The sequence below is a fragment of the Sorex fumeus genome, unplaced genomic scaffold, assembly GCF_029834395.1.
Source record: "Sorex fumeus unplaced genomic scaffold, SorFum_2.1 ptg000265l, whole genome shotgun sequence".
NCBI lineage: Eukaryota > Metazoa > Chordata > Mammalia > Eulipotyphla > Soricidae > Sorex > Sorex fumeus.
The window spans coordinates 1361584-1385597 of record NW_026606322.1 but is presented as its reverse complement, the minus strand read 5'-3'; the positions used below and the strand labels follow the sequence as shown (position 1 = coordinate 1385597).

General features: G+C 42.0%; 2 protein-coding genes and 1 non-coding gene across 4 annotated transcripts in view; all 3 read right to left on the bottom strand.

Annotated features, from left to right (window-relative positions):
• HCLS1 (hematopoietic cell-specific Lyn substrate 1) overlaps positions 1-9145 on the bottom strand; it is a 36778-nt gene extending 27633 nt beyond the window's left edge. The window contains exons 1-3 of the mRNA XM_056109370.1: positions 9044-9145; positions 5886-5969; positions 5232-5305 (exon numbers count right to left, since the gene is read on the bottom strand). Of these exons, the coding sequence (XP_055965345.1) occupies positions 5232-5305; positions 5886-5969 (158 nt within the window). The 5' untranslated portion in view covers positions 9044-9145. The remainder of the gene's footprint in view (positions 1-5231; positions 5306-5885; positions 5970-9043) is intronic.
• A 4292-nt stretch (positions 9146-13437) lies between these two features.
• GOLGB1 (golgin B1) overlaps positions 13438-24014 on the bottom strand; it is a 68385-nt gene continuing 57808 nt past the window's right edge. For both annotated transcript variants that reach the window (XM_056109468.1, XM_056109469.1), the window contains 4 exons: positions 23685-23782; positions 22629-22763; positions 14801-14906; positions 13438-14543 (listed from right to left, as the gene is read on the bottom strand). In XM_056109468.1, coding sequence (XP_055965443.1) covers positions 14409-14543; positions 14801-14906; positions 22629-22763; positions 23685-23782 — 474 coding nt within the window. In that variant the 3' untranslated portion in view covers positions 13438-14408. The remainder of the gene's footprint in view (positions 14544-14800; positions 14907-22628; positions 22764-23684; positions 23783-24014) is intronic.
• LOC130018722 (small nucleolar RNA SNORA26) lies at positions 23144-23260 on the bottom strand. The gene has a single exon (XR_008791609.1). It is a non-coding gene; the product is annotated as a small nucleolar RNA SNORA26 (small nucleolar RNA).

Below are 24014 nucleotides of genomic sequence, written 5' to 3'. Positions count from 1 at the left end.
GAAAAGGAGAGAGAGAGAGGAGAGTGGCTGAAGAGAGAGAGAGAGAGAGAGAGAGAGAGAGAGAGAGAGAAGAGAGAGAGAGAGAGAGAGAGAGAGAGAGAGAGAGAGAGAGAGAGAGGAAAGAGAGAGAAGTGCCTGCCATAGAGGCAGACTGGGGTGGGGATGGGGGGTGAGGGTGATGGGAGAGAACCTGGGGACACTGGTGCTGGGAAATGTACACTTGTGGAGGGATGGGTGTTGGAACACGGGATGACTGAAACCTAATCATAAACAGGTTTACCTCACAGTGATTAAAAAAAGGGAAGGAAGGAAATATACTTACATGTTTACGTTAAGTTTTAAAGAAGTAAATATGATTAATCTTCAGTAACAGGAAACACACATAATGTCATTGAGCAGCTAAGATGCTAAGCACTGTAGACTCATATACGATAGCTCACTGCATTCTAACCATAAGACAGCAGCATAGCAATTATTATCCCCCTTTGATTAATAAATAAGCTGATACTCAGAGAGGATGACTGCCTATTGACATTGCTGATATGAAGAAGTATGAATAGAATTTATCCATCTATCATCCATACTCATGTTCTTTCTGTGAGACCATAGCAGGATCTTAAAATAGTCTACTCCTACTATACATGAGACAGGCATTAGGAAGGGGAAAGATACAACAGAGTTTGTATCCTGGTCTTAACACTTTCAGGTTATTGTATCTGAGAGACTTTGACCCAGAAAGGGGTGGACAAAGAAAAAATTCAGAAATGTTTCTATATCTAGGTTTGCAGAGGAGCAGATAAAAGGTGTCCTGGATAAAATAGTTTCATTTTTACATCTACGCAAATTATTCTAGAATTTTTTTTTTTTTTGGTTAAGAGTAATACTCATCACAATCACTTAAGGGAAACAATTTACACCATTTTAAATAATAATGCATAGTCCTGAATATGACCAAATTGCTTAAATATGTGCCAAATGTTTATAAAGTGTTGATTATGTTCTGTGGTACATTGAATCTCTAGGGGTAAATGAGGTGATTAGGTAAAAAACACTATCGTGTAGTGGTTTTGTATATTTATAGAGGAGGCCATAGGTTTATGCTGCATTATTTTTGCTAACTTATGTGTAGTTATTGGACCTCTACTTTTTAATTTTGCTCCTGATATACTGTTTTCTGCGTTTATCTTGCTGCCAATACTTGATCTCATATAATAATTTGCATACAAAGCAAACAGTTTTGGTTTGATGATCCTGAATAATCCATACAACATATGCCATCAACAACACAGAAACAACAATAAATCCTAGATATGTTTATAACTTCCTTCTCTCTAATTGTATCAGAGATTCTGTGCTGTTCTTCCTTTGCCTTTTTCTCTCTCTCTCTTTTTTTTTTTTGGCATACTTTCAGCCTATAATCTTAAACCCCCTAAAAACCTTTGCTTTATAAAATTGTCTTAATCCTTTTTCCTAGTATCTAATTTCTTCTTATTATCATTAATAACGTTTAGGTTGGTCAAAGGCCAAATGCAAATTTTTATTTTAAAAGTCATTCAGGACAATGTGGTGAAATATACCCAAAAGAAATTAAGAGCCAAATTCAAAATATAAGATCTTCCGGGTAGACAGTTGTCCTTATATGGGAACCTGGTAGTTACGTCCATGAACTGCCTCTGACACCATATTCACCCAAAATTTAAGATAAGGACAGGTTTAACCCTTACTCAGAAACTTTTCTCTTAGATTTGCAGATAAGATAGTCTAGTCCATGAGGATTGTAGGCACTCTGGTGCCTATCTACAATCATCCTTCCTTAAAATGTGCTTTCTTGTTCTCTTTTTCTATAAAATAATGTTTCTTATGACCATTCACAAAAGGAGATTACTTAGAACAGGAGTTCACCATATTCCAAGCTTCTGACTTATTGTCCATAAAGCTTTTCCCTAAGCCATCATTTTGTTTCTCCATTGGGCCTCAAGTGGCAACAGAGCCAGGCTTTTATGGTTATAGCAGAGTCCAACATTGTCCTCCTTTTTTTTTAAATGTAGGAGTACTGCTATTTATTCAGCCATTAATCAAGCTGATTGAATTGGACACGAACTCCACATTACTTTTTAAAAATTTTTTTTTAAATAGGATATCTGTGAGATAGACCATTACAAAGCTGTTTATAATTGGGTTTCAGTCATACAATGATCCAGAACCCATCCCTCCACCAGTGTACACTTCCTACCACCAAAGTCCCTCATTTCCCCACCACCGTCCCCTACTTCACCAACCCCCTACTCCCAGTCTCCCTCTGTGGGAGGTACTTTCCTTCTTACTCTCTCTTTCCTTTTCCTTTTATGCATTATGGTTTGCAATACAGGTGCTAAGAGGTCATGGTGTTTGTTCAGGACATTCAGTATTTTTATCTGGATGGTAAGGCTGGAATAGCTTTTCAATTGGGTGGCCGCTTTGGGATGTGGATGTGACTGCCGAGGCTTCCGGTAGTACAGGGAGGTGGGAGATGGTAGCCCATCCCAACCCTGAGAAAGCCTGGAGATTTCAGTCACAAAACCTGCACACAAAAATTTTCAGCAGATTATATCTTAGTGAGGTCCGTCCTGACAAGGTGGAATTAGGCCAGGAATATTGCAGCGATTTTGCATTGTGGAAGCAAGTGGCTGCTGGGGGCTCTGCTTGGTGGGCCCAAGCCAACCTGCCCCCCTCTGATTTACCCCAGTCTGTTCAGGTCTGAGATTAACTATGGCTTTTGATCTCTTTTGAGATTTATTTATGGGTCTCTGGAGCAAGGCTGGTAGTAGAGCATACAGGGTGGCCCTGGAGTTGGTTCGTGGGGGTGACTGCCAGTGCTTCCATGAGTATTGTGAAGAGGAGGGAGATAACCCATCCAAACTCTGAAAAAGTCTGGAAATTTCAGTCACAAAACCCGCATACCAGAATTTTCAGCAGATTATATCTTGGTGCGGGTAGGGCGTTCGCCTTACACGCGGCCAACATGGCCGACCCGAGTTCGATTCCTCCGCCCCTCTCGGAGAGCCTGGCAAGCTACCGAGAGTATTCGATATGCCAGACACAGTAACAACAAAGTCTCCAATGGATATGTTACTGGGCCCGCTCGAGCAAATCGATGATCAACGGGAGGGCCTTACTATATCTTGGTAAGGTTCGTCCTGAGACAGTGGAGTCAGGCCAGGGCTATGGCAGCGATTTTGGATTGTGGGAGCAAGTGGCTGCTGGAAGCTCTGCTTGGGCTGGTCACCAGATCAACCCGCCCCACTCTGATTTACCCCAGTCTGTTCAGCCATGTGTGGGTCCAAGATTAACTGTGGCTTTTGATCTCTTTCAAGATTTATCTATGGGTTTCTGAAATAAGGCCAATACATGAGCTTGCATAGCTGAGCCAGAGGTGGTTTGTGGGCGTAGCTCCCACACACCTAACTTCTGGCCCTTTAATTTCTTGTTAAACTTGGTATCAACTTGTTGGGGTCCAGCCAAAGGCAGAGCAGCAATTTTGGGGTGATAGGAAGCCTGAATTCACCATCAGACTGCTGATACATTCGCCCCACAAGTACAGGTTGACCTGTTGGCAGCACCATAAGTCCTGTCCTCTTTTTAGGGCCTTTATTCTGAGTTTTTTTTCTTATCCCTTTACTGAATCTTTCCCTCACCCTCAATGCTGGATATATATTTTTATTTATGTGAATAGGTAGGTAGGTAGGTAGATACAATGTCAGCAACTGAGCTTCCTCCTCTGATACCCTTATGTCTTACTGAAAGAAGAAAGTAAGTTAATGTTAACATTTATACTTAGGAAAATATCAAGAATTTAAAATAAGACAGGCAATAGAGTTTAGGAAAAATAAAAACAAAATGAGATAGAAAGATACACTCAACAGGGCACAGAGATTCAAGAAAAACGAACAAAAAGATATACAGGTGTAAATAAATCTCAAAAGAGATCAGCAAGCTACAGGAATGCCTCCAGACTCCACATCAGGCTGGGTTTCACCTGGGACACCCAGAGGGTGGCAGGTGATCCCATCACCTGCCCAAACAGAGTCCCAGCAGTCTAGAACCTCCATAACCCAATCCCCCCATGCTCACGGTCAGACTCCACAGGCTTGGGACAAGCCTCATCTAGAAATGAATCTGTTGAAAAACTCAGGCATGAGTTTTTGACCAAACACTCAGGTTTTGTGACCAAAATCTCCAGCAATTAATGGAGTCAGGAATGGGTAATGACCCATTGTTCTTCTTCTGGCAGTCACATCTACAAATGGCCTCTGGCACCATATAAGCTCATTAACTGGCCATGATCCAGAGATTCATCAATAAATCTCAAAAGAAAACAACAAGCTGCAGATATGCTTCCAGACCCCAAAGTCACCATCCAGTTAAAAATTTAACTCCAACTGTACCACCCTATCCAAAAGTTTGAATTCCTGGAGTGACATCTCATACCCTACACCACTAATAAACTAGGAGTAGTACTACACATCAGATGGGATGTAAAGTAGAAGGCAACCAGTCTCAATTAAGAAAATATTGACACTTAGCTATAATAACATGTCAGTAATCTCTTATACAAAGGCTTAATTACTCCAGTGTGAGATATAACAATCTTCAAAGACTTTCTTCTAAGGAAACCTTTATTGATCATTTTTAGAAAATTGGGCTGGAGCAATAGCACAGTGGGTAGGGTGTTTGCCTTGCACGCAGCCAACATGGCTGACCCGAGTTCGATTCCTCTGCCCCTCTTGAAGAGCCCGGCAAGCTACCGAGAGTATCTCGCCTGCATGGCAAAGCCTGGCAAGCTACCCATGATGTATTTGATATGCCAAACACAGTAACAACAAAGTCTCACAATGGAGACGTTACTGGGCCCACAAGAGAAAATTGATGAACAATGGGAGGACAGCGACAGCGACATTAGAAAATTATTCATACAAATAATACAAAATAAATTATTTAGGGCTTGATAGTGTGGTGGTTGGGAAAATTGGAAATAATGGTGGTGGGAAGGTGTCAGAGAGGTGGGATTGGTGTTTGAATATTAAATGTGATAAATTATTGGAACAACTTTATAAAAATAAAATAAAGTTAAAAAAAGATACATAGGTGTGAACCACCTTCTCTCCTTTCATTCTGTCTCCTGAGATTCAGGCTTTCCTCAGACCCTTCCCACAGGATTCTCTTCCTCCCAAGTCAATCCTTTTGGCACCTACTTGATGTGTTCTGCACGTCCAGAGCCTTCAATGGTCTTGGCTCCCCAACGCTGCTCTTTTTCAGAAATGTCATTCTGCGAAAGACCAAACTCAGCAATAGTGATTCAAAGAAGTGTACCGTATTAGAGAGGCTCTGTAACTGACACATGGGCCCTTTGTGTCCCATATTATCAATCGCTTCCTTCAGTAATGTATTAACTCAAGCACCACTCTCTGCTTAACCCACTGGGATTCTCATGTTAAAATTAAACTAGTGAACTAAGAAACCTTTCTTTCTAAAGTGTATCCCTCACATTTCCCCCTTCAGATCTCTTTTAACGTCTTAATGTCCTAAAATTACACACATCCTGTGTAAATCCTGTCTCATAGGCCAAAGGAGATCCAGGTCATTCTACTCCTCACTCTCAGCATGGCTTATTATAGCCATTCAATTACAATGTCAATCATAGTGCCGGCTTCCTTTTATCCTCGTGCCTGTGCCACTCATGAGGCAAACTGTCCTCCCAGTCAATGCCATCGTGAGGGATATCTTAGTCCCAGATATCCTTTTCTAAGTGCTCCCCTTTCTAAGGTTACAGGTGCTCAAAATGCTTCCCTCCATCCACAGCTACTCCCCACCCATCACTCTCCCAGGCAAACTACTTCTAAACTCACCACAAAGTCAGGGTCTGTGTCCCAGTCATCACCCTGGGTCTCCACGGAAACAGATACATCATGTCCAACTACAGATTTCCACATCTGAAGGTGACGGAAAATGGAAATCATTAGGGGGCAGACAATAAGAGGGGAAAAATGATGCTGAAATCCACGATGCATCAGGCCCATGTTTCTTACCATCTTTTCTTAGTAGAAAACAGAAGCCTAGGCAATGCAGATACAAATGTTAGGAAAGCACTTTGCTCAGTGAGAGAAGAAGAATGGGGACTTGTTCAATATATATACCATGGCCTGAGCCAACTAGAGCCTGAAGATAAGTCAGTATAGGCAGGACTCAATAATTTGGGTGTCAAACTGTTGAGATAAAGCTCTTGTATCAATAGATAAGTCAGTCAGAATATTAGAGTTACAGTTAATAAGAAATACTAAAAACACCCTTAGAATTTAGTGTCACTTCAGATTTCCACATTTGACTCCTTCTAAAGCTATTAAAAATATGAATTGGTCCAACTCCTGATAAAGTGAACTTTTCTCTCCATAACCTGTTTTACTCTATCGAGTATTCTTTGGGCTGGAGCGATAGCACAGTGGGTAGGGCGTTTGCCTTGCACGCAGCCAACATGGCCGACCCGAGTTTGATTCCTCTGCTCCTCTTGGAGAGCCAGGCAAGCTACCGAGAGTATCTCGCCCTCATGGCAAAGCCTGGCAAGCTACCCGTGACGTATTCAATATGCCAAACACAGTAACAAGCCTCACAATGGAGACGTTACTGGGCCCACTTGAGCAAATCGATGAACAACGGGAGGACTGTGACCGTGAGTATTGTTTAACCTCCAGGGCAAGTGATGCACTAGCTTCGCTTTGCCACCAATCAGTGTCCAGCGGAGGTGAGCAGGGACATTCAGTTGTAATTCCTATACTAACCATTGTCTGCTGGCAATAAATAATTTCATTACTCAACTTTTTAAAGTTCATTTTTATTTATAAAGAATATGGTTCAAAAAGTAGCATGCAATAAATCCCTCATTTTGAACATTTATATTTTTTATTTTTATAAAAATAAACTTAGTAAATGCTAAACAAATACTTAAGAAAACACTAGTTTGAAGAAGCATCAACTTGGTATTGGGCACCCCCCACCCCCCATTTTCTCATTCAATGTGAATGAGAGAAGCTGTGCAGTGGTCCAGCATCTGTAAGATCTGGGATCTTGGTGTGAATAACAACCATCAGGCAATGCTTACCAGCTCTGATGTCCACCGAGACTTCTGACCATGATAACGCTTGCTTGCTAACTTCCTCACTCATCCTTTCCTTCTCAAGCACCTCATCCTATAGTATCTCTCCCCATTAATGTCCACTACATTTTAAATAGAGTTTTCTTTTTTTTTTTTTATTTTTTTATTTATTGAATCACCGTGGGAAAGGTTACAAAGCTTTCAGGTTTAGGTCTCAGTCATGCAAATATCAAACACATTTCCCTTTACCAATACTTTTTTTTTTACCATGAAGAACCCCAATAAAACCCCACCCCCCACCCCTCCCAGTCCCTGTGGGGCAGATGAATTCTAGTTAACACTGAAATAGAGTTTTCTTATGATCTTTTAGGACTCTTTGTTCTCTCCACCCAGATTTTATTCTCTGGTTTTGCATTTCCACTTGAAAATTCCATCCTTCGCTAAGCTTTTTGAAACCCTCCTGGAACTGTTAAGGAAAATGGGAGTAGACTGGTTAAATAGAAGCAAAGAGGATACTAGCTAAATGTTAGCTGAGTCAGTTGCCTGAGGTATGTGTGACAGCTGAGGAGAGTATTCTGCTGGAGGGTAACAATTATGGATGTGGTTGGGGTGGGGGCAGGTAGACAAGAACTCTGGTCCCAGTTTCTGAGCTGTTCTGAAACATGACCTCACATAGAAAACTGGAAAGGAGAAGTTTCTGAAATATTTGTCAGCAATAAGGAAGTAATGAAGGCCAAAGGTCTTATCTTCTTTCCTGCTATTTCTCTGAGCCACAACCTTACTCTCCCATAAACACTTCATTTTCAGATAAGTTTTAAATGAAGTGAAGAGCTTCTGAAACAGAGACAAGTTGGCAGCCTTAACCAACTGACCAGAATTAGAGAACCAAAAAGGGCTCTCTGGCGGTTAGACTGTTGATTGACCTGGTGAATTAACAGAGGCTCTCATGACCCAACAGCCTTCTAATCTCAGTAAGTATATGGAATGGGAGTCAGACAACCAGGTGATCACACAAACTTCGTTACCAAGCCCCTGCAGAAACGTGAGTAAGGAAATAAACATAAGAAAAATATTACTTGTATGTCAGGTACCAGTCTATAAATATTAAAAATTCATTGAACATCTTTGATATTGTTTCCCCCTAAATAGATTAACCAGCTGATCTACCAAGTTGTCCCATTTCCAACTTCTGGGATTCTGGAATCCTGCACTCACAGAACAAGACCTAGTTGAATGATTATGCTTTCATCTTGGTTATCTGAATATTTAAAACCACTTCCTGATCTGTTAAGATGTCTTCTATGTGGGTTTCCCTCTTTTTTTTTTTATAAATTTTATTTTTATAAAGTTGTTCATAATAGTTCATCACATTTAATATCCAAACACCAAGCCCACCACCGTGCACCTTACCAGCGCCGTAAGAGGAAAGTGTGTGAAGAGTGTGAAGAAAGTGTGGGAAGATTTCACCCCAGAGATGTAAGCCCTGCATAAGAGAGTGCAAGCATGTATGTTTAACCCAAACAAATGTGTGCTACTTTTGGTATGGTTTCTGTCTTTTCTAGATCACAGGCTCTCAAAGGGCGGAGATGTTGACTTTATCTCCTTGTATTCATCCTCCCTAGATAGTCAGTACCTAGGCACAACAGTCCTTAGTGATGTAGACTGTCAAAAGAAACTGGGGGTTTTGGTTGTTGCTAAATCATGTTGCCTGGGTTCCATGGGAGAGTTACCTCTCCCACCCCAGTTTCCATCCCCCGTTGTTAGTTGAGTAACACAAGTACTCACACCCAGACCATAGAAGGTTAAAAGCCAACTAGCAGAGACTATTTCTCACCAAGGACTAAGAGCTAAGCAGGATACTCTTACATTAGCATTTACTCTGTGCTCTCCAACTCCCCCACTGCTCAGAGTACCCACCTCCAACAGCGCGAGTGTCTGCTCTAAGCTGTCCTCTCCTCAGGGCGACACTAGTCTCCTTTTCTGCTTGCTTCCACTTCAGAGCAAGAGACTGTGCTGTTGCTTTAGTTCCGCATTCAGGTTTTCTGTCATTTCCTGCCACCCTGGCCTCACAGCTACTTCCTGAAGATTGAGTCAGTTCCTTCTGCTCAGACATTTAAAAAACTACAAGAAGCTTCTTTCCCTAACAAGGCTTTGAGGGCTGCAGGGAAACTGTAACAAATGCTGCTCCTATTCCCAGACTTTTTAATCTGGTCAGAGGTTTTTTTTTTTCATTTGTTTTTTGTTTTTTCACTTTTTTTGGGTCATTTTTTAAATCTAAAGAAGCAAAACATTCAAAGAGCAAACAGGAAAGAATGCTGTAGTATGCATTGGTAACCTAAATTGATGGGTATCTTTATAATAAGGGAATTTTAATTCAATATAGGCTGAAGTAATAATAATAATAATAAAAAGACTTACTTAAAAGTGATCTTCATGTGGATTTCAAGGATAGTATTTAAAAAGAAACTCATTACCCATGGCACTTAAACTGGGTTTTCATATAGCGGAAGTTAAAATACTGATCAAATATACTAATTACTTAAATGACAGAACAGTCTCACAAAAGGAAAGGAAAAAAGACATGGAGGGAGGCAGTTTCAGAATATTGTTTGGGGAGAGTACAGTGAGGTGTTTGGACTAGTAGAAAAGTCTGGTTCAAGATAAGATGAGGTTTGAAGGAATCAGGAGTTACCAGTAAATGGAAGGTCTTTATATTTTCAATTTCTCTTCAACATTTGTTTACCCCATTTCCCCTCTTGCATCAGAGTTGCTCGGGGGACTTGTTTTGTCCAGTGAAGGGAAATAAAACAGACTACCTTCTCCTTCTTCTTTTAATTGAACTGAGTGCTGAAAGGAGGTTAGGGGACAAAAAGATCACCTTCTAATGGAATACTTTAGAAAACCATGAGCTTCAGCATGTTCTTTTTGCCCACAGTCCAAGAAGGCAATCTGTAATTTCCAGAGCATCTTCTCGAATAGCCTCGGGTCCTAAGGGAGATAGTCCGAAACTGCTAATAACACAAGAAGAGTGCGCCTATTGAGAAGGAACTTGGAGAGCTTGACTAAAAAAGAACCTTACGGAAAACCCAGTTTAAGTGCCATGGGTAATGTAGTAATGAGTTTCTTTTTAAATATTATCTTTGAAATCCACATAAAGAACATTTTAAGTCTCTTTTTTAAATTACTCGAGCCCATACCGAATTCTTAAAATTCCCTTACCCATCATCTGTAAAGAAGCTCAATTTCTAGTTTTTTTGAGGAATGGCCATGTTGTTTTTTCCAAAAAGACTGGACTAGTCAGCATTCCCACCAATGATAAAGGAGAGTCCCTTTCTCCCTACATCCATGCCAGCACTGGTTGTTCTTATTCTTTTTTGGTGTGTGCCAGTCTCTGCGGTGTAAGGTGCTATCTCATTATTGTTTTAATTTGCATCTCCCTGAAGATTAGAGATATAGAGCATTTTTTTTTTGGGGTCACACCCGGCGATGCTCAGGGGTCACTCCTGGCTCATGGGTCACTCCTGGCTCATGCATTCAGGAATCACTCCTGGCGGTGCTCGGGGGACCATATGGGATGCTGGGAATCGAACCTGTGTCGACCATGTTGGCTGCGTGCAAGGCAAACGCCCTACCCGCTGTGCTATCGCTCCAGCCCCAGAGCATTTTTTTTATGTGTCTTTTGGTCATTTGTATTTCTTGAGAAGGTTTCAGTTCATTTCTTCTCTCCATTTTTGATGGGGTTGGAGGTTTTTTCTTATAAAGTTCTCCAGCAATACCATTTCTGGGAATATAAAACACACAGCAGAAATGACGTCTTCACTTGTATGTTCAATGCAGCACTGTTTATAATAGCCAGAATCTGAAAACAACCTGAGTGACTGAGAAAAGACTGGTTGAAAAAAAAACTATAGTACATCTACACAAAAGAATACTATACAACTGTTAGAAAAATAAATGAAGTCATAAAATTCTCTTACAAATGGGTGGACATGGGGAGTATCATGCTGAGTGAACTAAGTCAGAAAGAGAAGGAACATAGAAACACTGTACTAATTTGTTGTAAATACACACACACACACACACACACACACACACACAACATAGTATGAGACTAACACCCAAGGTCAGGAAGAATGGTACATGTTGGGAAGCCTGCCTCAAGGGCTCAAGGAGAGGGTAGTTGGAATGGGTAAAAGACCATTACAATAATCATGGTTAGATGGGATTGCTCTGGAAGAGAGATGTGTGCTGAAAGTGGGCAAAGGATCAAACATGATGGCCTCTCAGTATCTGTATTGCAAACCATAATGCCCAAAAGATGGGGGGGGGGGGGGGAAGAGAGGAGAGAGAGAGACAGAGAGACAGAGACAGAGACAGAGACAGAGAGACAGAGAGGGGCCTGCCATAGAGACAGGCTGAAGGCTGGGGTGGTGGTGGCAAGAGGAATATGGGGAATGAAGAATATTGGTGGTGGTAAATGTACACTGCTGGACGAGGGATGGGAGCTGGAACATTGAAACTCACTCAATCATGAAAGCTTTGTAACTGTTTCTCACAATGATTCAATTAAAAAAAAAATCTTAGGTGCTTGCCATGCATGCAAGACCCAGGTTTGATCTCCTACATCCCAAATGGGCCCTTGAGCAATGCCAGTTGATTCCTGTGTGCAGAACCAGGTGTAAATCCTAAGCATCACTGTGTGTGTGTGGACCCAGCCCCTCCTACACCAAAATAAAGAACCTTATTTTCTTTTAGCTACTAATAATTTGGGTGGGAGAGTTATATTTTTACTGTTTATGACCTAGCATCTCCAACAGACTAATGGCTCATTTCCAATTTAGAGTCTATGTGTGAAGAACATCTTGATCTGTCCGACTTCATGAACTACTTATTTTCCTTTTTAAAAAATTGATGTCATCAGTTCACATTATAGCACTTCAGAAGTATAGCTTAAAACCTTCATATGTATATAGGATTCAACATACGTCCCACCAAAGTTTCAGTACCATCTCATCATCTAAACCCCAAGCTCCAAACTCATTCTTACTCTCTACAACTCCCTTCTCTCTAGTAACCACCATATTTTTCACTGAGACTAGGAGTTAGTTGCTTTTTGTCAATCCATTGGCTATAAACTCCACACATTAAACTAGTCAGTAATTATTTCTTCAGTTATTTCACTTAGCATAACCACCTAAAATTCTATCCATGAAAATATCTATTTTTTTTGTCCCAAAGAACACAATTTTATCTCATGGCAGAGTTGCATTCCATTGAGTATATCTTTCTCTCTTATATATATATACACACACATTGACATATATGTATATGTTGTGCAATGTATATATATATATATAATATACACTACTTATTATAGCAGAATCAAAACCATTTTAAGGAAGAGTAAATTAGAGAAAAATTCTTTTTAATCATTTGAAATTCTGTCAAAAAGTAAGAATCACCAGTTTTGATACAACACACCATTTAGGTAAAGTTCTTTAGAACAACCATAACATTTAATCAGACATGATACCTACATGGGCTGGAGCAATAGCACAGCAGGTAGGGCGTTTGCCTTGCACGTGGCTGACCCGGGTTTGATTCCTCTGCCCCTCTTGGAGAGCCTGGCAAGCTACTGAGAGTATCTTGCCCACACAGCAAAGCCTGGCAAGCTACTCGTGACATATTCGATATGCCAAAAGAAAAAAAAAACCCAGTAACAACAAGTCTCACAATTTCTTGTGAGGTGTTACTGGTGCCCGCTCAAGCAAATTGATGAACAAAGGGAGGACAGTGCTACAGTGCTACCTACATGTCCCACGTCTCCTTAGAAAGTGTGCTAAATTTATTCCTGTTGAAGCAGGGAGATGCAGCACAAAGAAATAATGTGGGCTTGAAGTCTGTTCAGTTTGTTTAGCTTATTGAACCCTGAGACAAGTGAATTAGCTTTTTTCAGGCAGCAACTTATTAATAGAAGTATAAAATCTCTACCCTGCTATACCCTATTACTTTTCCCCTTCTGCTCCTGTTTTTAACATACATCAGATAGAAGTTATCCATGGTTGAGGCATGAACCTGGAAGATTGTCAGGGCTGAAGGCCCAGTCTGTTTGGTGCTCTATTAGGATAAAATTTCATCACCCTAGAATCTAGTGGCTAGGACTAGCAGGCGTCATTATGATGCTGATCAGGAAGAATTGAAATGTGCATGTCTTTACCATACCTGTTATTCATTCCTGGCTACTCCAACCCAATTTTCCCCATTTGCAAATACAGTAAAATGTTTAGTATATATATCCAAACACTACTTCATTCTGAAAATAATTTTATTATTTTACAATTATTCAGTAAAGTTCCTGGGTTGCTAGAACCAAGATTTGGTCACCATAGAACAAAAAATTAGAGTATTATCAGTCAGTCCCCAGTTTTCTCTTCTTTGGGTGGTGAGAACAGGCACAGCACAGAACAACAACAAACAACCACCAGGAAACGGGAAGGAAGGAAGGAAGGAAATAGGCACAAATGGAAATAAATCCAGGATTTCGACTCAGTCCTGGATTTAAGTAATTTGTCTTCTGAATGACAATAATATGAGTGCCCCTATTCACAGCTGTTTTATCCTGCCTCTCAGTGAGAGAAAAACAAAGGGCACTAAATACACCCTAGTGCAAAAGCAATCAGTGTACAAGCAGTGGGGCCTAATCTTACAGTCCAAGGCCACAAAGTGACTCCAATTATGCCTGAACAGGCAGGGATAGAGACACCTGCAGGAGTTTGTCAACTCCCATTTATACTGCAAGAGACCTAGTCAGCAATCACATGAGAGAACCTTCCCCAGAACTCTGTTCATGGCTGGGTGACCGTCTCCTGAGACAGGAGAAAATAAGGTAAATGAGGTTAAAAAACGTGTCAATAAAAAGTGATTCTGGACTTCAGATCTTTGAATTTATTGGAACCATCTTCTTGGCTTGACAGACATTCCTGAGCATCTCTCAGACAGAGGTTGGGTCCCTACAGACTGAACAAACGTCAGGTTCAATCACTAACTATGTGACCTCTTCAGATTATGTAGAAGGCTTCATTTCCTGGGCAGAAGAAGAAAGCAGACTTGCTGATTTCTGCAGCTCTAACATTTGATTCCTGCATCTACCTTAGTGTTGGCAGACACTCTGCATGGAGAGTTGAGAGATGACCTAGAAAAGGAAGACTCTTCTGTGGGAATTGCTGTTCCACACAAGGGCACTCCAAGTTCTGAGGAGAGATGGCAAAAAGATGAGAACTGTTTACAGATGGCCCGTGATACATAAAATGAGCAGGGCATGAATCATCAGAAAGTAGAGGGTCGCCAGCACGGGCACTCTCGTCCGGGAATGAATGAGTGAACGCAGGATTCGCTTCCATCCAGCACTTCTCCGAGTCTGGAACAAAAATGGACAAGTCAGAGTTTCAACCTCTAGAGATGTGCCATTTCCTTCATAACCACAAAAAGAGTCCTCTCAGGGTCAATGATGTGGCAAATTCTACCCCGCTTTCTCTAAGTTTTCCATTCTTTGACCCATTTAGCTGCTCAATGTCTGATTTTCATATTCCTGTTCTTCAATCCACTACAGCAATACAGTCAGATCAGTCTGAAAGTAATACGCGCTCTTTTTTTGTCCTTCTCTTCCCTTCTTACCCTTCGACAACTGTTGCTTGCAAGATCTATTAATGGCGCCTGCTCCTGAGTTCCACAGGGGCCGATGACGGGAGTCCGGGCAGAGTCCCACTCACAGTGCTCCAACCTGCAAAGAGTTGCGAGAAGCTGAGGCTCTCCAGTCATCCTTCCGAGAGGGGGGGGGGGGGTGGCGAGAGGGTGGAGAGAGAGAGAGAGAGAGACACAGATAGACGGAGGGGGGGGGGGGGAGAGAGAGAGAGAGGGAGAGAGAATTTTAAAAGTGGCTGGTGGCTTCAGGTAACTCAGCACATTTGATCAAGCATTTGCCAACAGGGATGCACTTTTTAACTGTATTAGGAAGGACAAAACATTTTCTTACATACATTAATGTAATACTTCTCTCTCTGAAGGTCATTTACTTTCCTCTAGGAGAGAAGGAATGCTTTAATCTTATCTGTGACTCTGAAAAGAGAAACTGAACATACACAGCCTAGCTCAGTGTTTTCAACCTCAACCTTTTTACTTATGTGGCCTGGAACCAGAGGCTGAAAAACAGTCAAGTTAAGCAGCAAGAATTTTTTCATGGAATGGTAGGAAAATCTGGAAAAAACCCAAGTACCCCAAAACAGATGACTGGATAAAGAAAAAATGAAATACACAATGAAATAATACTGTTTTATAAGAAAGAATAATTTTATAAGAAAGGATAAAATCACGCCATTTGCTGCTATGTAGATGGATCTGGAGATTATCATGCTGAGTGAAGTTAGTCAGTGGGAGAGACACAGAATAATCTCTCTAATATGAGGATATAAAGGAACACAGTAGGGGAGTAACAACTGACGTGGCAATAGCAACAAAAACAAGAGGAATGGTCTTAAACAGGAAGAATGGGGGAAAAGTGGAGAAGGAATAGGTCAGAGATGAGAATACAACAAAGGTTGAGGGAAATGCTAAGCCAGAAGAAGGGGGGAAGTGCTTAAACTCTGTGAAATATTATGCATGCAACCCTATAAGATATCACTCTCACTATCACTATTATCCTGTTGTTCATCGAATTGCTTGAGCGGGTGCCAGTAATGTGTCCATTCATCCCTGTCACGTGTTAGTGTAGCCCGATGGCATACTGGGGGCTCTTTCAGGGTCAGAGAATGAGGACCATCACTGTTACTGTTTTTGGCATATCGAGTATGCCCAGGTATCTTGCCAAGCTCTGCCATGCAGGTGGGATACTCTCTGTAGCTTGCCGGGCTGAGAGGAATGGAGGCTTTTGGGGCAGCCTCTAATAACCTTTAAAGGTGTTCCCAGTTCCCAGTCAGGCATATATGCGGGCAGGATACTCTCGGTAGCCTGCCGGGTTCTCTGAGAGTGAGAACTAGACTATAAGAGGTCATGCGGCTGCAAATTCAGCAGCACGCTTCTGAGAGCTTGGTTTTATAGTCTCTGGATCTTGGCCATTGATGGGGTTACACAGCAGTTGGTGGGTGGAACTGTCTAGCCTTTAGAAGATGGGGGATCTGGGTGGAGGAGGCCCAGTCCCGAACTGAGCAGGCTTGGAGATCTCAGCCCCGGGTCCCGCACACCTGGGTTCCTCTGCCGGTTCCCTCATGCATGAGGCTCGTCCGAGCGTATAGAGAGTGGTCTTAGCATGGCTGTGGCTGGATCCCTGAGGTCTTCAGCTGCCGGGGCTCTGCTCAGGGTGGAGAGGGAAACTTAACCCGCCCCCCTCCAAGGGGCCCCAGTGAGGACAGCCAGGCATGGGGGCAGGAGACTCTGCATTCTAGGAGACTAGAAGATATATGAATCTTTAAAGTGCCTGTCATATAGCTACATGCAAAAAAATGGGCTCATCCTAATACCATGCACAAAAGTCAGATCGAAATGGATTAAAGACCTCCACATCAGACCAGAATCCATCAGGTACATTGAAGGAAAGATCGGCCAAAACCTCCAGGATACTGAAGCTAAAGGTACTTCAAAGATGACATGCCACTGACCAAGCGAGTGGAAACAGAGATAAACAAATGGGACTATCTTAAAATAAGAAGCTTCTGTAGCTCAAAAGAAAGTGACCAGAATACAAAGACAATCTACAGAATGGAAAAGGATATTCACCCAATACCCTTCTGATAAGGGGTTGATATCAAGGATATACAAGGGACTTGGTTGAACTCTACAAGAAGAAAACATGGAACCCCATCAGAAAATGGGGCAATGAAATGAACAGAAACTTTCTCAAAGAAGAAACCCGAATGACCAAAAGGCACATGAAAATGGTCTTCATCATTAATCACCAGGGCGATGCAGATCAAAACAAAAATGAGATATCACCTCACACTACAGAGACTGGCCCACTCCAAAAGAACAAAAGCAACTGGTGTTCGCTTGGGACTCGCCTTCACTGCTGGTGGGAATGCCGACTGGTCCAGCCCTTTTGGAAAACAGTATGGATGTTTCTCAAAAATTAGAAATTGAGCTCTAATTTAACCCAGCAATACCACTTCTGGCAATGTATCCTGAAGATGCAAAAAATTATAGTAGAAATGACATCTGCATTTGTATGTTCATTGCAGCGCTGTTTACAACAACCAGAATCTGTAAAAAACCCGAGCTCCTGAGAACACATGACTGGTTAAAGAAACTCTGGTACATTTACAGAATGGAATACCATACAGATGTTAGAAGAGATGAAGTCATGAAATTTGCATAAAAGTGGATCAACATCAAGAGTATCATGTTAAATGAAATGAGTCAGAAAGAGAGGGACAGATATAGGATTGCACTCATTTGTGGAATATAAAGTAACAGAATGGGAGACTAACACCCAGGGATAGTAGAGATAAGGACTAGGAGGACTGCTTCACAGCTAAGAAGCTGGCCTCACATGCTGGGGGGAAAGGCAGCTCAGACAGGGAAGGGACCACCAAGTAAAGGATGCTTGGAGAGCCTGCTCAGAATGGGAGATGTGTGCTGAAAGTAGACTATAGCCCGAACACGATGGCCACTTAATGCCTACATTGGAGACCACAACACCCAAAAGGAGAGAGAGAGAGCAAAAGGGAATGTGCCTGCCACTGAGGCGGGGTGGGGGTGGGGGGTTGGGGGGGATACTGGGAACATTGGTGGTGGAGAATGGGCACTGGTAGAGGGATGGGTACTTGATCACTGTATGACTGAAACATAAGCATGAAAGTTTGTAAGTCTAACTGTAACTCACGGCGCTACATTAAAATAAATAAATAAAAGGGTAAAATTATAATAACACCAAACCCTAAAAAATTAATAAACAAACTGTCATAGAGGAAAGCTGGTGGGTGGAAAATGGGGGTATGGATAGAGGAAAATGGACACTGGTGAAGGGATCATTTGTCAAACATTAAAGTAAAGTAAAGTAAAGGCCCTCCCGTTGATCATCGATTTGCTCGAGCAGGCCCAGTAACGTCTCCATTGGAGACTTTGTTGTTACTGTGTCTGGCATATCGAACACTCTCGGTAGCTTGCCGGGCTCTCCGAGAGGGGCGGAAGAATCGAACTCGGGTCGGCCATGTTGGCTGCGTGCAAGGCAAACGCCCTACCGCTGTGCTATCGCTCCATATGTCTGAAATCCTATCATAAATAACATTGCAAACCATGGTAAATCCATTTAAATTTAAAGCTTAAATAACTTTTTTAAATAAAAGAACAAGTCTGATCAAGTTGCTTGAACAGAAATGGGACAACAAAACAATTAGTAAATGTTAGTATGGTACTTTAAAAAATTGCATTAATCACTGATTGTACCAATCATTGTATATGTCATATGCAAATAAAAAGTTTTTCTCCTAAGAAGCAATGCAGCCTGTTAAATGTATTAAAAACCCTGTACAAACTGCTTTCAGGGCTCAATCCTTTTTGATAATAGCCAGGTCAAGTCTGCTTGTGTAAAAAAACTTTCCTCTTCCCCCAAAATATTTCCTGTGGCCTAGTTTGGCCCATGAACTGGTGGTTCAAAAATCACTGGCCTACCTCTATCCTGCCCATTTTCCTCTTGAGAGTCAAATTAACTTCCTGACACCTTTCAGATCTATTTCTCCATGTGATAAGCTTCTCAAAGGTGGCACTGATCTGGAACAAAGTCGTCTGTTGCTACGCAGCGGTCAGTCTGTCAGCCTCTCAAGGTGACATTCAGAAAGAATTAGATGTGTGCAGGTATTGATGAGCCAGTGCTGACTGCCTATAAGCTCCATGCTCACAAGTTCCAAATGCACACAGATGAGTCTTAAAATGGCAATCCTAGGCTTGCTTACAGCACTTGATCAGCTACCACAGTTTCCCTTCCACTTCAGGGCCAGAGCGGGCAATGTGGATGGGCTAATGTGGCTGCATCGGAGCCAGAAAAGAAACTGCTGGAATAACATGCTTGTATTAAAATTACAAAGGCACACTGCACTATTTGTCTCAAGTTATCTTAGACACATGGTAATCACATGAAGGATATTGCCAAAGGACTGGATTTCACAGAGCAAACCTAGAGCAAGTGACAGAGAAATAGTCATGGTGCACGGCTTGAAAATGCTTAGCGAGACACAAATGGTTGAGTTGTGTCCTCAAAGAACCTGCCCTCAAACGGGCATACCAAGGCTCAGTCAGTGAAGACAATTACGCCGTGAGTTTGCTAGATATGCTAGACTTGCTCAGAGCAGCGGCCATTTTTGACACCTAAACTTTCCACGAAGGAGTTGATGTCACAAATGTCACTATCTGAGGAAAGTGACAATACATCTGGGAGCCTTCTCCACTTCAATACCCACTGATCAAACAACTGAAGTAGCTATTTTCATTGTTTCTTTCCATGTACAGGGACATTCAGCACCAGCAAAATACCTAGGAAGATTTTCTTCACTCTCTGTCAGTTGGGAGTAAGGAACTAGAAATGTGTAGCTCTGTCCTCAGATCACATGGAGCCACCTTCCCACAAGATGCACAACTCATACTCATAGCTGTAATGCTCTGATTTTTATAAGCACAGCTTCTTAAACTATGAGTAAGGCCTACCCTGGCTCAACACTGCCTGTAATTGCACTGCACTGCACTGCACTGTCCTCCCATTGTTCATCAATTTGCTCGAGCAGGCACCAGTAACGTCTCCATTGTGAGACTTGTTACTGTTTTTGGCATATCGAATATTCCACGGGGAGCTTGCCAGGCTCTGCCGTGCGGGCCGGATACTCTTGGTAGCTTGCCAGTCTCTCCGAGGAATCAAACCCAGGTTGGCCTGGGCAAGGCAAACACCCTACTTGTTGTGCTATCGCTTAGAGTAGGAAATACATTTGCCAGCATATCAAAAACCACACTCTGGCATGCTCTTCAAGCTCGTGTTCTCCCTTGAACACATATTTTGCTTGCCTGTTTCTATGTATCTGTGCTTGCCATGTTCTCTCTTGAACATACATTTCCTATCTTTCTCTCCAATCATGGCTATTCTTTTTTTGCCTTTTTGGGTCACACTTAGAGGTTTCTCCTGTGAATTACTTTGACAGTGCTTGGGGACCATATGGGATCCTGGCAATCGAACCCGGGTCAGCAGTGTGCAAGGCAAATGCCCTAGCACTGTAATATCTCTCCAGGCCCACCCCTTCAAGTCTTTCTAAACAAATTTTATTTAATAAAATCTATCCTACTTCACAAAGGAAAAAAAAGCTATAATCAGCTTTATTAAGTAGCCTTTTAATCTCAAAATCTCATAAATTTTAATTATTTTCTTTTTGTTTTTAAAAAAGAACTTTCTATTAAGATTCAGATAAGAAATGGGGTTACCATTTATTAGATCCTTTAAAGAATCAGAAACTTAACTCAGATAATTATTATGGTGAAATCTTATCCCACAGAAAATAAGCGTGAATGATAGGTGTGACTATTGTCTCTATGAACAATTGTGACGGACAGTACTGGTCTCCTTGATATCAAAAGTACAGTGGATGTTGGTATCACCATGACCTGCTCACTGCAGTACCCAATTCAAGATGACAATAATATTCTAACTGTTCTCAAAAATGTATGCGAGTGAATGTGTATAAAACAAACAAAAGCACAGTATGTGAATAATACCCAAATGTAAAAAAACACTGGTTTGTCCTTTCTGCCTTGCCACAGGGAGCTTAGGCTTATTGGGTTACTCCCATCACAGTGCTCCCGGTCCTCTGTGTTTATTTGTAACCTCTTTCTTGAGTTCTATTAACTTGTAAATATTGCTTTTCTCTTTGCTTTAAGTCCTTTGCATAGTTAATTCAGAGCAATGACTCATTTTGTACAGACATAGGAAGACAGTAAATGCTATACTTTTCTAACTTGGGAGTTGACTCTGAATGATATTCACCCCAGGGCACCTGTTCCCTGGATTTAAGCCTCAGTTGTCCTTACTTCCTAGCACCCCAAGAGCAGGGTCCCGACGAGGAACTGGATAGACCCAGGGAAAGCAGTGAGCTACCCTGGTATTGAAATGGGCCAGGCCAAAGCTCCATATTACTTAACTGTAAGTTAAGAGCATGGTCCTGTATATATTCTGTCATAATCCAAAAAGTGATAACTGAAATAAGGCCCTGCTAGGATTAGGAAAAATCAATCTGGCCTGAACAGATTGAGATCTACAGCGAAATGTCCCCAGGAAAGCCACCCTATAAGCTCAGTGTATTTCTGTGTCTATATAAAATAACTAATATTAAGAAGTAGAATTAAATGTTAATTAATATGTTAAGTAACTTGTTGGAAAAGGAGAGTAGAAACACCCCACGTGGTATTTCTGTCCTTGAGCCTGAAGGGCTTTTGATATGTTGAATGTGCTATGGTGTCTGGTGTCTATCCCCAATGGGGGGAGTTGGTAAGAGACAAGATAGAGACCAGGGCAGCAAAATGGAGCAAGGAGAGACTAGCAAGAGGGACAGAGGAAGAATGTAGGGGAAGAATGCAGGAGCAGGTGTGTGGAGAGACGAGAGAAACGGCTGCAAGAGAGAGCACAGAGAGATAAGCGGGAGAGATAGTATGAGACTAGAATGAGAAGCTGCATGAGACTAGAATGGGAAGTTTAGTGAGATTGAAACAGGTGCATGGGGAGAATGGAATAAACGGCAACTGATCCCCAATCAGCCTGGTGGCCCTTGTCTCCTCCTTCGTCCACCCATGGCATCGGTGGTCCTGGGCGGGCGAATGGCCTGAGTCCACCAAACAAAGGCCGCGAGAGGGAGAGACGCTGGGGCTTTCCTTAGCCATCCAGAGATTACATACCCAAAGACAGCAGAAACTAGGGCCCGGAGGACTGGTCCATGGCAGGAAGCTTGCCACAAAAGGGGAGGTAGAATGCAGTTAGGACAAAGAAGGGACCTCTATGACCATGGCAGGAGGAAGTAAGCACTCTGGACAAGAACTGAGCGCTGATAGGAGGTAAAGTGATATGCAAGGTACACTTTCAGTACTGCAAAACAGTGCCTAAAAAGGAAGGGGGTGGGGAATGAGAGGAGAGAGAGGGAGGGGAGAGAAAGAGTGTGAGTGTGAGAGTGAGAGAGAGTGAGAGAGAGACAGAGAGACAGAGAGACAGAGAGACAGAGAGACAGAGAGAGAGCGAACGAGAGCAAGAGCGAGCAAGCCTGCCTGCCATGGACCATAAATGCAGACTGTGAGGTTGGGGCAGGAGGGTGGGTAAGAAGAAAACTGGGGATACTAGTGGTGGGAAATGTGCGCACTGGTGAAGGGAGTGGTGCTGATAAACAACTTTGTAACTGTGTATCTCATGAAGATTCAATTAAGAAAAGAAAGAAATGCAGGGGAGTAGAATCTGAAGGAAGAACAGTGAACACCGCCATCCCCCTGCTTTTACCTCTGGAGCTGCTCCTCGGCCAAGGAAAGGGCAGCCTCAGCAGCCAATCTTTGGTCTCGTTCTTCTTCCAGCAGTTTTCTCAATTCATTCATCTCCTGTTTAGTGATACACAACTGCTGCTGGGCTTCAGTAAAGCTTCCGGATTAAAGGAAAACAAACATCACCACTAGATGCAGAACACAGGTACTGATACAAAGATGCCAAGGTTTTGATAAGCTATAAAGCAGGAGTATTTAAAAAATCTCATACAAACTTTTTTTTTAAGTTGGAGGTGCTATTCTCACCAACTGGGTTAGTGGTGGACTGTGAGGGCCCTGAGAGGAACTTTCTGGGCCACTGGGCCACCCGAGGTTGCTTGGGGGCCTTGAGTTCTGTATCCACTGTTGTTCAGGAAACCAAGTGGGACCAGAAATCAAACCAGGATCTGCCACAGGTAAGGCATGTGTCTTAACTACTGTACCTCTGGACACACAAAAAAATTTTTTATTTTATGTATTTATATATGTATGTATTCCCACTGTGACTCCAGAGAGACCCCAGAGAGGAATTTTCATCTTCTCTGGGTTTTATGAAGACTTACTTTACCCTCTGTGTTAGCCTCTGAAGGCACTGCATCAACCTTAGGAGGGCATGAGAAAGGGCAAGTGAGATATGTATGTCAAAGTGGTTTTTTGGTTTTGAGATGCCCCAGCACCAAACCCAGGGCCCTCAGAACCTCAGCACTCTATCTCTGAAATATATTCTGGAATATATACAAAGTACAGCTGTAGAAACTTAATGAAGTTACAGAAAATGCCTTAAGAGCTCTTGGAGAATAACTAAGTATTGTTCATATGACTTCGGTAGGACTAGTGCAATGTGTACTGGTGTTACTGATTTTTTGTTTTAGAAACATTTTACACATAATCTGTATTATATATGTTTCTACTTGGCCTTCATTTAAATTCCCTGTGGCAAATAAGATAAGAGACATATTAAATCCACAGCAGGATCTGGCATTCAACCTGATGACTACTGATTTCTGGACATTCCAAGGTTCGGAGCTGCTTCCCTTACCTTTGCTGTGGGTCCATCAGATCTTCAGGATCGCTCTTCCTGTGAGCTCCACTTTTTTCTTGGGGGGCTCCTGGAGCAACATCTATATTTAGTGGTCCCTGGAAAATGAGTAAACTCAGTTGTTTAACGATAAACACGCTTAACACATTGATGCTGGAGCATACCACTGGTGATTCATTCTTGAATGTGACTAAATTAACACAGATTATAGTCCCACATCAATATGCTAAGATATATTCGAGGAAAATGAGAATTCACTCATTGGAGAATGAGAATTTTCAGAGCAAAATACAGTCATTTATAACTTTCCTTAGTGAACATACACCTTTT